The sequence below is a fragment of the Euphorbia lathyris genome, chromosome 7 (assembly GCF_963576675.1).
Source record: "Euphorbia lathyris chromosome 7, ddEupLath1.1, whole genome shotgun sequence".
NCBI classification, from domain to species: Eukaryota; Viridiplantae; Streptophyta; class Magnoliopsida; order Malpighiales; family Euphorbiaceae; genus Euphorbia; species Euphorbia lathyris.
In genome coordinates this window covers 28,756,939-28,771,969 of record NC_088916.1, presented here as the reverse complement: position 1 = coordinate 28,771,969, position 15,031 = coordinate 28,756,939, and the positions used below count along the sequence as shown (strand labels likewise).

Genomic DNA, 15,031 nt, shown 5'->3' with positions numbered 1-15,031 from the left:
TATTAAAGGATTAACGTTACATTACTGGGTTAGGGTTTTATTATGTTTAAAGACGTTTTTACCCTCAAGAAAGTGTCTGTGCATAAGATGTATCAACGCTAGACTCGTTCTTTTTTTTAGTTAGGAAAAATTAATAATTGTAACAAAAAAACAATAATTACAAAATAAAATGAAATAATTAGGTTGCTATTTTTATTTTTAGAAAGTGTCTGTGTGTGTAAGATGTATCAACGCTAGACTCGTTCTTTTTTTTTAGTTAGGAAAAATTAATAATTATAACAAAAAAAACAATAATTACAAAATAAAATGAAATAATTAGGTTGCTATTTTTATTTTTAGATTTTAAGAAACCTAATCCATTAAAAAAGAATAGATAATGAAGGAGGTGGATATGTCCACACTCCATATAGTTTTAATTAAAGTATGAGTCATTGCAAACATTGAACGTTTTATAAAAGAAACAGTTAACGAACATTGCAATCTTTAACTATCCCAACTAAATAAGACAAGTCAAAATTTAGGATCAATGATAGCATTAAGCGCAATAGGGCATTCTGATTGGAAGTTCACCTTTGAAGCTCCTTCAATTTAATCCTACTCAACGCCTCCTTTAAGTGTCAAAGCTTCAACAATGTTTAGATAAAAAACATCCTCAAAAAGCACCATTCCAAGCTGCAAAACAATCCTACATAAAATCATGAATTGGAAATCCAAATGTGATATAACTCTCGTCTTTAAAGCTTCCAACATCGACATTGCAAACCCAACATCCTTCATATGACTTCCTCCACATTGCCTCAACAGCCCTAGAAGAAAGAACTTGTTTCGGCCTAAGCGCTTGAGCAAATTGCCGCATAGTATCTCTAATAAACTAAACAATATGGATATGCTTCTTGGTTTTGCTCTCCTAAAGTAGAGATTAATTGAAGCATTTGGCCTAATAAGAACCTCTTTTCGAAGTCCAGATAAGAACTTTTCTTTCTAATCATTCATCCTCTTCCATATTTGGTCCTTTAGAAAAAACAAATGTATGTATTTTGCTTTTACCAACTAAAATTGGTGTTGTGAGTACGAATTTGCGGTCCGTGTGATATAAGTTACGTACCCTGCAAGAATGAAACAACAGTCGAGTCCTAAAGAGTTCGCGACCAATGGAAACACAAAGGTCATTAACCTCGAAAGGTTTAAAATGTCTAGTAAATCCTACTAGTTTATGTGAGTTGTGACTTATTAAGTTATCTGAAAGCAGTCGTTGTCGAGTTAGTTTATCCTGTCAAGACAGTCTGATCTTCTCGAGAGCTCGGTCTCTCTCAAGAAGGCCGAAGACCTGCTTGGAGACCTTAAGTCCTCGGAGTTGGGGGTGTCACCCAATTTATAGGGTCTCCGATCCTATTTTCTTTTGCTGCACTATGGCAGCCCTACCATGTGGGGGCGTTAGCCCCCATTTGTGGGGTCATGGTGCCCAAATTTTGAGACTTCCAGCCTCACATCTCTTTTGGAGATTTGAACCCCATAGGGGATTAAATCTCAAACCAAGTGGATGGAAAATTAGAGTGAGAAGAAGTTAAAAAGAGAAAGAAAGAAAGAAAAAAAAAAGTGAAACAAAAGTTCTAGAGAAAATTCTATAATGAGAAACTCTTAGAAAGATCTAGTGAACGAAATTTTTTAACTCTTTCTAGAGAGCATTTCATTCCAACTTGAGACGCCAAATGTTGGAGATCTATCAAATTTCATGCAAAGATTTGGAACTGGAACGTTCTAAAGGATTCCTGGTGTTAAACCTATACCAAGTACTAGAAGTACGTTCCAAGAATAACGCATTGAAGGTATAAATTCTCACTTTTTGGCTGTTTATTTAAATATCATATTTAGAAAATTAATTTGAGGTATCAATTAGATTTTAAAATTATATATGTACATATTATTTGAAATGAATTTCTTAAAATAAAAAATTTTGATTTTTATCGATTTTGGTCCCTTTATACATTAAGGTGCCTTCTATGGTTACTTTGTCAAAAACAAAGTAACCATAACCTAACCCATTAAAATATTATTTCCAACCTAAAACTTTTACTTCTTTTCTTAAAGCTTAATAATTTCATTTAAAACTCAAAATGAATTGTGTTTCCTCATGTAGTCCAATAAAATTATGATTTTAATCTCAGAAACTTATTTTCTTTATAAAACCGTATTTTAGCAAGGTACTTATTTCTAATAAAATCATTTTTCATATCTTAAATAATTTCGTAAGTATGTCATATTTTATTCACATATAGATACATATAGATACATATAACTGTAAATTATCATTAAAAAACATATAGAATTCACTAGAATTTAAATGTGTTTAGCAAATAGAAATTAATGATTGTCCGTGAATCTAGTCTTTGGAAGGTAGGGCTATCCTTCGGGACCGGTTTTGTCGATTTTTTCTAGGTGGTTGGAATTGGGTGACGACTGTGTCTTTTAGAAATCAAAAGTTTCAAACTATTCAATAGTATCGAATTATTACGCAATTACACTCTCCTGAAAATTAATCAAAGTCTCTAAAAAATAACACTATGAAAGCGTCAAACAAAAAAAAAAACTCGTGGCGGAAAGGACCCCTGAAGCGTCTCATAGTGACAACTCTGCTGGATGTAGAGGCATATAATTGTGAATTTTCTAGATATATTATTTTTTTTAATACCGCCTATGTATATAGTACTCTTGAATGACACCTTCATTCATGGTTCATATATATATTTCAAAGAAATCATCATCATCATCATCCAGGACTAAAAAATCTTATGTTCAAATAGTTTCCTATTATTTCTCGAACATCATTTACCTTTGCAAATATATTATTTATCAAACGATGCACAAGTTATTAAAAACTTGTTGTTTATGTGCTTCAAGAAAATTTCATATTTCCTATCCTCAATGGCGCCGTCAATATAAGGTGCCAAACGACAAAATGATACATGTTTAGATGTATAATTATGTATTAAGCGTTCCGATGAAATTTAGTGATTTTATCAACACAAATCTGGAAACAAAAATGAAAGTTGAGGCACTGTTTGCGTAGTTAAAAAAAGTGAATATTCAAAAGAAATAATTACATTATGGTACTGATATGGACACCACATCTAAAGTGAAAGAATCCAAATTACATCTGAAAAATCTAAGCAAAGTGAATGTTAAAATCTCTGTTACAAGATGGCCAACATTATGATATTTCATCATTCCCTTGTTCACTGTTTCACTATACACTGTTATCCTGAGCCCTTAAAACAACTTTTGGGATAAAGTGAAAGATCCACACTTATCAGGCCACCATGTCCCTTCAATCCAATTAATTATGGACTATTTCTATTCTGTTCGGGTTTATTCATAAACATGAAAACCTCGCACATTAAACCAACCAAAACCCAGTTCATCGTGTCAAATGGAAATAGTACAACCTAATTCCTTGGCAGCAGTATCCAGATAGTGTATGGCCATTCCTGTCGCTAGTCGGCTATGAGCTTCCCATCTCAAGCATTTCTCTACATCAGCCTGCCAATCAAGCACCTCTACTTTTAAGTACTGGTAACTCGGACCGTTATTCCCATTTCTTTCTATTTGGTTAGAGACAGCAGGTCTTATTGATCCAGAATGCAGAATACTTCGAAGAACTGATGAGCTCAGAGCGCGTACGTGGGCACTCGGATGAGAAAGGCATCGCACGGTAGCTGGTAGTCGACACTGCATCAATTACCCAGAGAAAAAAAATTATATAATCAGAAATCATCTTGGCATCAGAAACTCTAATTCCTATTTATTCTCTACATAGAAAATGTCTTCTTCATCAGTGAACAAATGGCAATCCTCTGTTCAAAAATCAGTGACCCTAGAATGGATTTCATATTTTAACTACTCTACAAAGATTAACAGTGCTCATGATAGCACCTCTTCCTCCTCGAGCTGTAATTTGATTAATAATATGGAGCTTCTGACTGATACTATATAATATAATCATTCAACCTAAAGAGCTTCCACTTGTAACTAGAAGCTTAAGAATAAGCAACTTAAATCAGTTTGTGTAAGTATAGACACAAAAGCCTTTGGATAGAATATGCCATTGAGGAGTATTTTTCACCTTTAATAAGTTTGAAAGGCCATCTGCAACTGCAAATCCAGATTCTCCCCACTCCAGCACAAGCTGAACTGCTCTAGCTGTAGCTTCTAGTAACTGCCATCAATTTAAGAGTTTCACATAAAAATTAGTTGGACTTTCTGATCATTGACACTACAACTTGCTACATCACAAGCCTTTGAATAAAAAATTATTCTCATGTTACTTTTACATAACAGATGGTGATTAAGCTAATAATCCTATGGATGTTGATAACAATGAATCAGCAGACTGCATATTGAATTCAACCATGAACATACTTGTCACAGTTCTCGTGAGCAGATATTTTCAATTGTTGGACGTTACCTCGAGTTGCGGTAAAGTGCAAGCTTCTCCATCAACAAGCATCCCATCCGTGGCACGTAGAAGAAGGTCTGATGCGCTTGCTAAAATTACCAAGGATTCTGGTCTATCATGATTTCTCATTAATTCCACAATCAAACTAACTATTCTTTGGTTAATTCTCCACATCTTCTGCCCTCGGTCATCATCTTTGGCAATCCAAGGTTGTAATTCCCTATCAGCCTGACATGGAAAAAGATGGTAAAAGTGACTATACAAGACAAGTGATTAGAAAAAAAAAAATGAATAACAGAATAAGGTTAAGACAACTTCAAAATCGGGCAATAAATATTTAGTTAAAAATTTTGATTTTAATACTCGCATGTTTTACACTAAAAGGATTAGTGGTTTTGAATTATACTTAGCCCTATCTAGAACATAAAAATAAAAATAAAAACATAGCAATTTCTTTTTCTGGAAAAAATTAGAGGTTGAACAAAACTTGGACCTGAAGCACAACTGCAGCTGCTGCTTTTGTGGGCGATGCTGATACAACGTTGCATAATGCATCAACGACCTAATAACATTTAAATAAGATTGTCAGAAATTAAAGTATTTCCACGTAAAATTTCAATAAAATATAAATAAAATATGGAATACTGCATTGATTTCCCAACAACTAGGAAGCATTTCAAAACTCTAAGTTTGATTGGCATAAGTTAATTCTGTACTAAATTAGATCTATCAAATGATGAGTTACTACGAGGGGCTTTTAGTCATCAGTTCTTCATCAAAATGCACCATTAGGAGCCACTATAAATGAGAAGGATGATCAACTTCTACAAATATGAGCAAATGGAGAGATCTCTACTTTAACTAGAAAAATATTTTCCTTTGACTTGATTGTCTTTCGACTAACAACATTAGAAAAAAAGGAAAATATTCCCAGGAAGAATATTGTCCATGAAACAAAGAGAGCCTAAAAGAATAGGTTTTTCCTGATATGCCTTGAAATTCTTATATTATCCCATCATGTCTCTTTTTCCCTTTAATTTCCAAAAATAAATGGGTCATATTTCATCAAAATTTGAATTTGAATTATCTTTCTTTTGGAAATGAATCAAATAATTATTAAACTAAAGAAAAATATATACATAGAAATTACCTGTCTCCATCCTTGTTGAGCAGAGGTGCTTTCTGCGCTGGGTTGAGTTTCAGGTGCTGCAATCAACTTGTGCCAAAGCAGTGAGACAACGGAAAAACATAACTCTTGTTTCTCCACAAGCACTGATCTTAAGAGAACTTGTGCACTGCAACTGAATCCAATGTGCCTGTCCATTGTTAAGAAATTGGCCAAATCTGAAGCCTCTGTCGGAAAACCTGCAAGACCCTTTTCAAAGCTACTTCCTGAACTCTGTTCTGCATTAGGTGATCTCTCTCTTCTAATTTTACTTTCTGAACCTGATTCTTCGTATTGTGAGGAAGATGCTTCCCCTGAATCACAAAAGCCAATGCTTGAACTTTTGTTTCGCTTTTTGCTATCAAAATGCACAAGGGAATCTTTCCATACTTGTACATGCAAATGTGCCTCTAATGGCTCAGCCTTGGTAACTATGGATGCCACAGCTTTACTGTGAAAATCAATGAGGTTATATAGTGATGATGCCCTGGTGTAAATTTCATTATCAAACTTGCACCGCATTAAAACAGAAAGAGCATGCATGCAAGCCTTTGACCTTCTGAATAGTTCAGAAACATGAGCAGCTACCATAGCTGCAGCTACAATCTCATTTGAACTGTAACCCCAAGAGGTACCAACAGAAGATGGTTTCAAAGAAAAAAGCGCTTCCAAAATTGCTAAGATTCTATGAGTGTGATGAACCGCAGAGTCAAGACTACTTTGGAACTCATTAATAGCTCCATTTAGTTTTACAGAATCTGCTGCCACAGCCAGTGTATCCTTAGAACTTGAATGATTGCTTCCCCTTGAAATAAAAGGGAACAATTGAAGCTCACAAGCAAGAGCACATACGGCAGCCAGAACATAGGAATCAAATGCTGCAACAGGACCTTGTTTTTTCACCTTTCTTGATCTCCGTTTGCTTTGCATTTGAGATGTTAGTTGGGAGTCCTCAGTGTTCTCTTCTGGTTGGGAACTTTCCTCGCCTCTTGGCCTCTTGCTGCCACCGGATTGAGCTTCATGACTAACACACACAGTTAACACAACAAATAGCAGACGTGAAGATAGCTCTATAGAGGCACATGATTCCAAAAAGAGTGAATGGACCATTGTACGAAGCTCTGCCACAGCAAGGTTTTTAGAGGCAGATCCCATGCCAAGCAGATATCTTGCTTTTCTGGTCTGTTCTCTGGAAGTCTCAGGTGGGAATGTTCTCTGGAGAATAGCTTCTACAGTAGCAACAAATATCTTCATCAGACATGCTTCAGATGGACTTCCTCGCGGAAGGTACTCCAAGACCTTAAGGAGAGGTATATACAGATTCCATGATAATATAGGAGGCTGCAATGGAGTTGCCACTATGATTTCAGGAAGATCAACTGCTGAGGATCCTAAAGGAATTAGTCCATAAGCAGCTTCCCAGATGGTGCAAATTCTCCATTCAACCTCAGGACCATGGGCACAAAGCATAGATGCAATTCCCTGCGCAGTTGCTTCAATAGTGGCTTCAGCTGCAGGAACTTCTATCTGCTCACAAATTTTCGAAATGGTAGTTAGGTTCATATAACTATTGGAGCGTGGAAAAGCTTGGCGCGGATTGCGGAACGATATCAGATCCAATGTCTGGAAGCAAAAACTTCATGCAACAATGCCAAGGATTAGATAAGATTGTCTCCAGACTTCCCCTTGGCAGTTGACAGAACCATATCTAGGCAATAGCCACTTTTTTCAGTTTAGGTATTTTGCAATTTTTCAAATTTATTAAATCAGAATATCAAGCACTTATTATCTGGAAGAGTCAAACTGATAAGCTAACTCATATTACCTGTTTTCTATAGCTTGAAATATAACCACCTAACGGTTCATGCTGCAGTTCAACACCATCAACTTGTCTTAGCGGAGGAAAAAGCAACGCAGGCTGTGAAAGTACACGGAAAAGTAAAGCTGCAGCAGCATCAGCTGCTATGCCTGCTCGCATGGACATTGCAGTTCCAATTGCCCGCAAGAAATGCAAGTGCATCCAATTCCTGGGAAGCTATTACAGCAAACAAATAGAAATTAACAAGAATAAGGCAAAACAGAAAGATATGCTAACCCAGGAACAAGCAAAAAGCAAATCTATACATAAGTAACAAGAAAACAATTCATGTTAAAGCATGTTCACATTAAGAATTTCTTTTTGTTGTTTTATTTGGAGAACTCCATTGCAGTGAGAATGTGTACGAACCATGGGGAAGAAAAGCATGTGAGGTAGAATATGCTAATCTATGCTTGTTAACTGGTGGTCCGAAAAGTGTGTGGACACATACAATTTTGTGCTTTTATGTTCACAAAGCCTCAAGAAATCCATTAAACCGAGCAAATAGCAAGGTTCATAAATTTTTCAAATCATATAAGAAAATATTGTTAATGAAGAAAAAAGGAAAAACAGAAGTGGAAGATGAGAATATAGTCATCTCAGAGAAACTATATATTCCTCCAACGGATAAAAGAAAAATAGTAGACCTAATAGAAAAGGCATTTAAGTACAAAGGAGAAAAAATCACTTTCTGATAATTTTCAAATTAAGAATTAAAAATGCTAAGTTCATTGATCTGGTGAAATAATTGGAGCAAACAACAATATTGTTTAAGAAACTGATGCATCAACAGTAAGCAAACATACTTTCACTATTTGCAAGTCATTATATAGCCAACAAAGACTAGTCATCTAGCAAGGGGAATAACTATAACAAAGGAAGTAGAACCATACTAGAACATAATCAAACATATCAAACAGAAACACAACATTCAATTTGTTGCTTGCCATGTTAGGTTTCAACTTCAAAAATGAACAATATGCAACTTACCCTAATGCCAGATGCATAATCTTCGGCAGCTCGAAGGAGTTCCACAAGCTGTACAGCAGCATCAAGTGCATCTGGAGCCCATGAAGGCGGTGCTTCTAAAAGACCAAGAAGAAGTCGTTGGGTTGCACTTGGAGTTGCAATGGCATAATACCTGACCCATTAAAAAAGAAATTAAAATGAATTCTTTAATAGATGCTTTGACTTGGTAACAAAAGGCATTCCCAGACTCGCAAAGAGTGGACTTATATCCCACTCTCTTCCTCGTTTCTTTGAACATTTATAATTTAAGTTACCACTTATCATTTCTAGTGTTCTTGCACATCCTAGAACTTCTATTTTATTAAATGTGTAGACAAGAGGAAGCACAAAAAGATGTCGCTGTGCTGCAAATAAATGCCATGTTTGGGAGAGAGAGAGGATACTAGGTCATGGCACCCACATAAGCTGAAACAAATTTGTCAGTCCAATCTATCTTTTCCTCACACCTTCCCCTCAGTATTAAATATACTGCAACAATAAAACACCCACCTATGAAACAGACGTGCATATGGTTCAAGAGCAGGTAGCCCAGCAACCAGATGTTCATCCAAAGCTGTTGTTGGAGGGGGAAGCAGAAGTGCAGGGACAGCTGCTGCAGTTAAGGTGGCAGTCTCATAGCGAGCTACTTCATCATCACACACACTTAGTATAACCCCAGCACCATTTGCTACAGCCCATCTTGGTGTTGATGGCATGAGCTGAGGATGTTTCCCAGATCCACGAGATGAAGCTAATGAAGAACAAAATATAAATAAGTAACATTTATTTTGACAGTTCTTGGCTTTGATGGTGTTAACTTCACTGATCATACGACATTCGTAACTTCAATAAAAGCATAGGAGAAAAAGTTTCTGAAAAGAAATAAGATAAATCAATTTAGTGCATGTATTTCCTATAACATCCGAACTTCTTCCAAATCAAGCTAATATTGCAACTTCAGCTAACACCAGGTGCAAGCCAAGAATGCTCCAAAATGAAGTTCGGGATCACTATACTCACAGAAACACATGCTCTCATTTCATTGAAGAAATAATGCGGCAAGAGAATTAAACTCAATACTAGTAACGAAACCTATCTAAATGCAAATATTGTAAAGGAATATTTAACGAACCAGTTGTTGGCGGCTTGAGCTCTCCAGCAGCATATTTTCCCATAACACCACTGCACCTGAAAACATGTTGTCGGTTTTAAGCTTTATTATAGGGGCATACTCATATTGGAGTAGAGGAGCCAAACTGACAATTTGAGCCACGTACAAGGACCAAATTGACAAATTGTTCCAAGTATAGCACCAAATTTTATCTTTTACCAATGGATTTACTAAATCCAAATATGACCAAAGAGATAATGCTATAAGAAACATAAAAGAGAGAAGATTATAACTAAAGAAGCATTGATCTTTGTTTTATAGCTTAGAGGCAAAAAATTATTTAAGAATTTCTGGTGTATATTACTTCCCATAGAAAAAGCAACAGTTACCAAGAATGAAAGAATGCACTCACCAACGGAAGTAGTCACTTCTGATGCCCAGTGGTGCAGCAAGTAATATGTCAGTAATCCAGGGAGACAAAGGCCTTAAAGGTTTCCTCTCCTGCTGTACCAAAGTTGTGTGGCAGGAAGTCCCATTTATTGAGCCACTAGTTGTAGCATGGTTGCCACCACTTTTATCTGTTTCATTGTTCTGCTGTTCCATCTTGTAAATTGGACGATTGTAATGAGTCAAAATTCGCAAAATCTCTCCACAAGCTAGAGCCCATTGTTCAGAATATTCATTCTGTAAAAGAAATAGCAGGCAACCGCCAATTGTTAGAAGTTTTCTTCCTGATTTACGAGAAAACATGATGCCAAAATGAACAAATAGTAAACTAAATGCTGCTTAAAGAAAATACAGGTCCGGTGAGAGGATCAAAATAACAAAGACCAGAATTAGATATAATAATTTATCCAAAAAAAACATGTTATTATTGGAAAAGAAAGAAGATAGAAACTGCAAAGGTATGCTAATCTGTTAAGTTTGCATACCTCACTACTTGGGCAAACTAAGGAAATGAAAGACGCAAATGGTGGACTACTCCTATCATACACCAGTGTGCCATCAATTAAACATGAAATGATTGGAAGAACAACAGCATGCCCGTGCTCCGGATGATAGAGGACAAATGTGGCTGGAAACAATAAGATACGTGAAGCAGTTACAACAATGAAGCAAAAATAAGGTTTTCTATTTGCTATGACTCCCTACAGGGTTAAACAATTGTTTTATGCATTAACAAGGGCAATGAATCAATACCCAATACATCGTCAAAAAGGCGTTTCTCCTTTGATGGATAACGATTACGAATCAGCTGTCAAAAAATATGCATGTTAGTAAACAATATAAATTTCCAAACAACACAAGCTATGAAAGTCGCAACGAAGTTTATGAATTTTCTAGATTGCCATACATATAAGTCAAAGCAAAAAAGTACAAGATGAGGCATACCTCAGCAATATCATCAGGAAATTGTTCAGATGTGAACTGCCCAAAGTACTCAACATAAGCAGTAATTTGTGCCTGGGGTAGAGATAGCATTATTTAACGTTAATCCTTGAAGAAAATATACTTGTGAAGCAACAAACATGGAGGGAAAATTTCCAAATTAAGTACTTTTCAAAGTCGATTTATATGCAACAAAGAATTTTCAATATGAGAAAGAAACAAATTAGCGTCTAATGCAACAGATCATCTGAACTCCAAGGTAGAACCAGTTCATAACACTTAAATGTAATTAAAGGGAACACTACTGAGAATGAGAATTACATAATTGAAAGTATCTTCAAAAGATTAAAAAAAAAAGTCTCGCATTTAACAGTTAACAGTGGTCTATGATTTCAGTTTGCATCAGTAAACTGAATGTGAGAACTTTGACCAAGTAAAGAAGAATGCAGAATCCCATATTCAATAAAACTAATTATGAATTTTCAGTCAAATAAGAATTAAGGGAGTTTGATTTATCTCTTAAAAAAATCATCAATGAGCTTCAAGGATAGATGACTCAAAGAACAGGAAAAGTAAGGGAATCAAGGATTTTCTTGTGAAAAGACCTGTGACAAGATCTTATTCGCGAACCCATGACAAAAATGTGGCGATACTACAATAAGGATTTGGGGCTTTTAGCTAAAGTCTACAGAATATATTGTATTTCATGTTTTTGAATAATTAGGAAGTTATATTATTTGAAAGTTCAAGTATTTAGGAAGTTATACTATTTTAGGAGTCTTATTATTTAAGAGTTACTAAACTTAGTGTTATAGAATAAGTCAATGTAATAAATGTAAGCATGGCTAAGTCAACTAAATCATTGTTAGAGGCTGCTGTGGGCTTACTATGTCTCCTTGATTGAAGGAGAACCCTATATATATATATGTGTATTGTTCTTAAGTAAAATATATCAATGTAGTCCCTCAATCTACATGGTATCCCATGTATTCTAGTGTGTTACATGGTATCAGAGCCTAAGGTCTAAGGTTTCTGAATTCTTTTTTCTGGGTAGTATTTCCAGAGTTGTGAAGTATTTCCAGAGTTGTGTTTCTGCAAGGGTTCAAAATTTTCTGGGTAGTATTTCCCAGGGTTCCATTTCTGTCAAGAGCTTGGGTCTCTTGAATACTCACTGTTGGGACGTCATTTTATCTCACCACCCCTCTGGTTCATCCTCTCTGCCTTCAATCGGCGTTTCCTCACATTCCGGCCACCCTGTGCCGTTATCGCTACAAGAAAATTCCTCCTTACATGGGATCAGAACCTTGTTTCGGCTTCTGTCTGGGGTTTCTGGGTTAAGATTCCAGAATTTGTTTTCTGCCTTGTGAGCAGAAGTTTTGGGTTTGTAATTTTGGGCTGTTTCTTTCAGCTCAATGGATTGTCGCCATTCCTTTTCCACGGCCGTCGCGTGTCTGTTCCGTTAGTTTTCCGGTGAATCTCCTTTCTGTTGACATTGGCATCTGCTTCTCTGTTTCCGACAAGGATTGTTGTCTGCTGTCGTCTTGTCATCTACCTTCCGCCTATCCGTTTTGTTCTTCTGAGTTGCATCCCCCGGATTATGTTTTATATCCTGAAGTATCTTCAGTTTCTTATGTTTTATTTTGTTTTGAGTGGTATTGTCTTTAGACTATGTTATCTCTGTATGTAGCAAGCTGAGCATGATTAAAAGCCATGCTTCAGCTTGAGGGGGAGTGTTATAGAATAAGTCAATGTAATAAATGTAAGCATGGCTAAGTCAACTAAATCATTGTTAGAGGCTGCTGTGGGCTTACTATGTCTCCTTGATTGAAGGAGAACCCTATATATATATGTGTATTGTTCTTAAGTAAAATATATCAATGTAGTCCCTCAATCTACATGGTATCCCATGTATTCTAGTGTGTTACACTTAGGAATTTTTCTAGATAAGAATTCTTGTGTACGAGGGCGAGCCTTGGCGCAACGGTAAACGTTGTTGTCGTGTGACCAAGAGGTCACGGGTTCGAGTCTTAGGAGCGGCCTCTTGCCAAATAAATTGGCAGGGGAAGGCTTGCCCCAGTACATCCTTGTGATGGGACCCCTCCCCGGACCCTCGCTCAGCAGGGACGCGTAGTGCACCGGGCCGCCCTAAGAATTCTTGTGTACTTAGAATCCTAATCTATTTAAAGGGGAGGATCCTATTCAAAAAGTAATTATAAATTTTATTGGCACATCTGCTCCTCTTTTGTAGTGTTCTAGTAAGTAAGACATGAAGTGCTGAATCAAGTTTAACTTCTCATGAAGCTTAAGCATATGGTCTACATCTTACATGAGACTTGTTTGGGAATAGGCAAGTTCCAGTTTTATTTCTAACAAGTATTACTAGCATGGTTGTCTTAAGAAATTAGTTATTGATGATAGTCGTAGTTAAGGATATTTTTGTTATTGTTGACCCCAAACAATTCAATTTGTATCGAGGAACATATACATTTCAAGAAGTCTTTTGCTCCTTGACTCCCTATGGGTTTAAGAAGAAAGTATTACCTCAAAATGTAACCTAGGAATCCAAATCCTTCAAGACTGTAGACGTGCTGATCTAAGGTTAACTAGAATTTACAAATACAAGAGCTTGTTTTCCTCTTCATCCAGTTTAAATTTCACAAAAGAATGGTACTTGGGATCGTGTGATGCATACTGTAGATTTCTATGTTTGGTTCAAGTATAAGAACATGCATATACACAAGTATGATGAGTCTAACCTTTCGCATAGCAAGAGAACATCTATATGACAAGTAATTACTAAACAATATATGTAAGCTAACCTTTCGTTGTTGAGCATCTTGTGGAGGTGGCCAAAACAATGATGAAAAATGAAGACCATCAATCCATCTCTCAGAAGAAGTAGCCATAAAAAATAATTTAGAAAAGCAAGCAGATCACTACGCCTTCAATATCTCCCCCTCCAATAGCTACCAATCAAGAATTAATAAGTCGTAGTTTAACATTCCGGCCAAGAACTCCCTGAGGCCCCAGAATTCTGACTTGAATCAAATAAAAAAACTTGACTCTGCTTAAGAAAAACAAACAGATCACTACGCCTTTCTTAATGAATATTCTATCTCAGTAAGTTATTCTCAAATCCTGAAGCCTTTGCTCCTTAGTTGTGTCGCAAATTACTCCGGCAATCAACTGCTCTGCAAAAACAACAACAAAAGAAAAGAAGAGAGTAAATTAGATTAGAATAGAGAATAAAATTTCAAAAAAAAATAAGAAAAGGAAAGGAAAATAGACAGAAAACCCACAACCAGATTACAAAAGCAAGAGAAGAAAAAAAAACAAATCTGTGAATAGCTTTCAGGTGATTAATTCATTTCGGACAGGTATCATAGGCAAAATCTTCAAAAGTAGAAGAAGAAAAAATAATACAAATCAAAATCATGCAAAAATACATTTTACATACCCATAAAAGCTAATAAGAAATTCCACTTAAATCCAAGAACCCAGATAAATACTATACGAATCTGTGTAACAAAACAGAGAGTATAAATCAGATACGAAATTTAGAAAAACAACAAAAAAAAACCCCAAAAAGGAGAAGAAATTTACCAAATACTGGGTGGAGTGGAATTACAGGGTTCTAACTCTTGATTTTCGAGATTTCTTTTAGGAAATTTGTACTGCTGTCACTTGTAAAAAATCAGATTTTTTGGAATTTCTTTGACAAAATTTCTCGTATTTATTTTTTGGTTGGGTTTTTTTGGATCGGAAATAATATAATCAAGAGGTTGGAAATGGTTTGATGCAGAGAGAGAGAGAGAGAGAGGGGAAAGATATGGGGATCTTTTGAAGCTCTGTAGCTCTTCCTTGGGATGCCGACGTGGCAATGATATTTTCCTCTCAGCTTAGAGGCCCACGTCATGTCCTCTTCTCTTGCCACATCCATGTATGGTACCACATCTATACATACATCACTTTAGATTATGTACCTCCAGCTCAAATTTCAACACCACGAACGAGGTAAGAAATCGTATGGTCATTTATTCGACTCTC

At 36.0% G+C, this 15,031-nt stretch overlaps 1 protein-coding gene across 4 annotated transcripts; it reads right to left on the bottom strand.

Moving 5' to 3' along the window:
- Positions 1–3,081: 3,081 nt before the first annotated feature.
- LOC136201119 (protein GIGANTEA) lies at positions 3,082–14,817 on the bottom strand. Of its 4 annotated transcripts, none has more exons than XM_065991699.1 (16): positions 14,588–14,817; positions 14,442–14,502; positions 13,804–14,175; positions 10,988–11,059; positions 10,796–10,850; positions 10,528–10,670; positions 10,008–10,279; positions 9,617–9,672; positions 8,995–9,235; positions 8,467–8,617; positions 7,444–7,653; positions 5,604–7,145; positions 4,947–5,015; positions 4,463–4,681; positions 4,121–4,213; positions 3,082–3,726 (listed from the first exon to the last, which is right to left on the bottom strand). In XM_065991699.1, the coding sequence occupies exons 3-16, from the start codon at positions 13,888–13,890 to the stop codon at positions 3,424–3,426; spliced, it is 3,513 nt and encodes a 1,170-aa protein (XP_065847771.1). In that variant the 5' UTR covers positions 13,891–14,175; positions 14,442–14,502; positions 14,588–14,817; the 3' UTR covers positions 3,082–3,423. The 4 variants fall into 4 exon arrangements, with proteins under 4 accessions (XP_065847771.1, XP_065847774.1, XP_065847773.1 ...); XM_065991702.1 differs by having other exon boundaries at positions 13,804–14,170; XM_065991701.1 differs by lacking the exon at positions 14,442–14,502.
- Between the last annotated feature and the right edge of the window lie 214 nt (positions 14,818–15,031).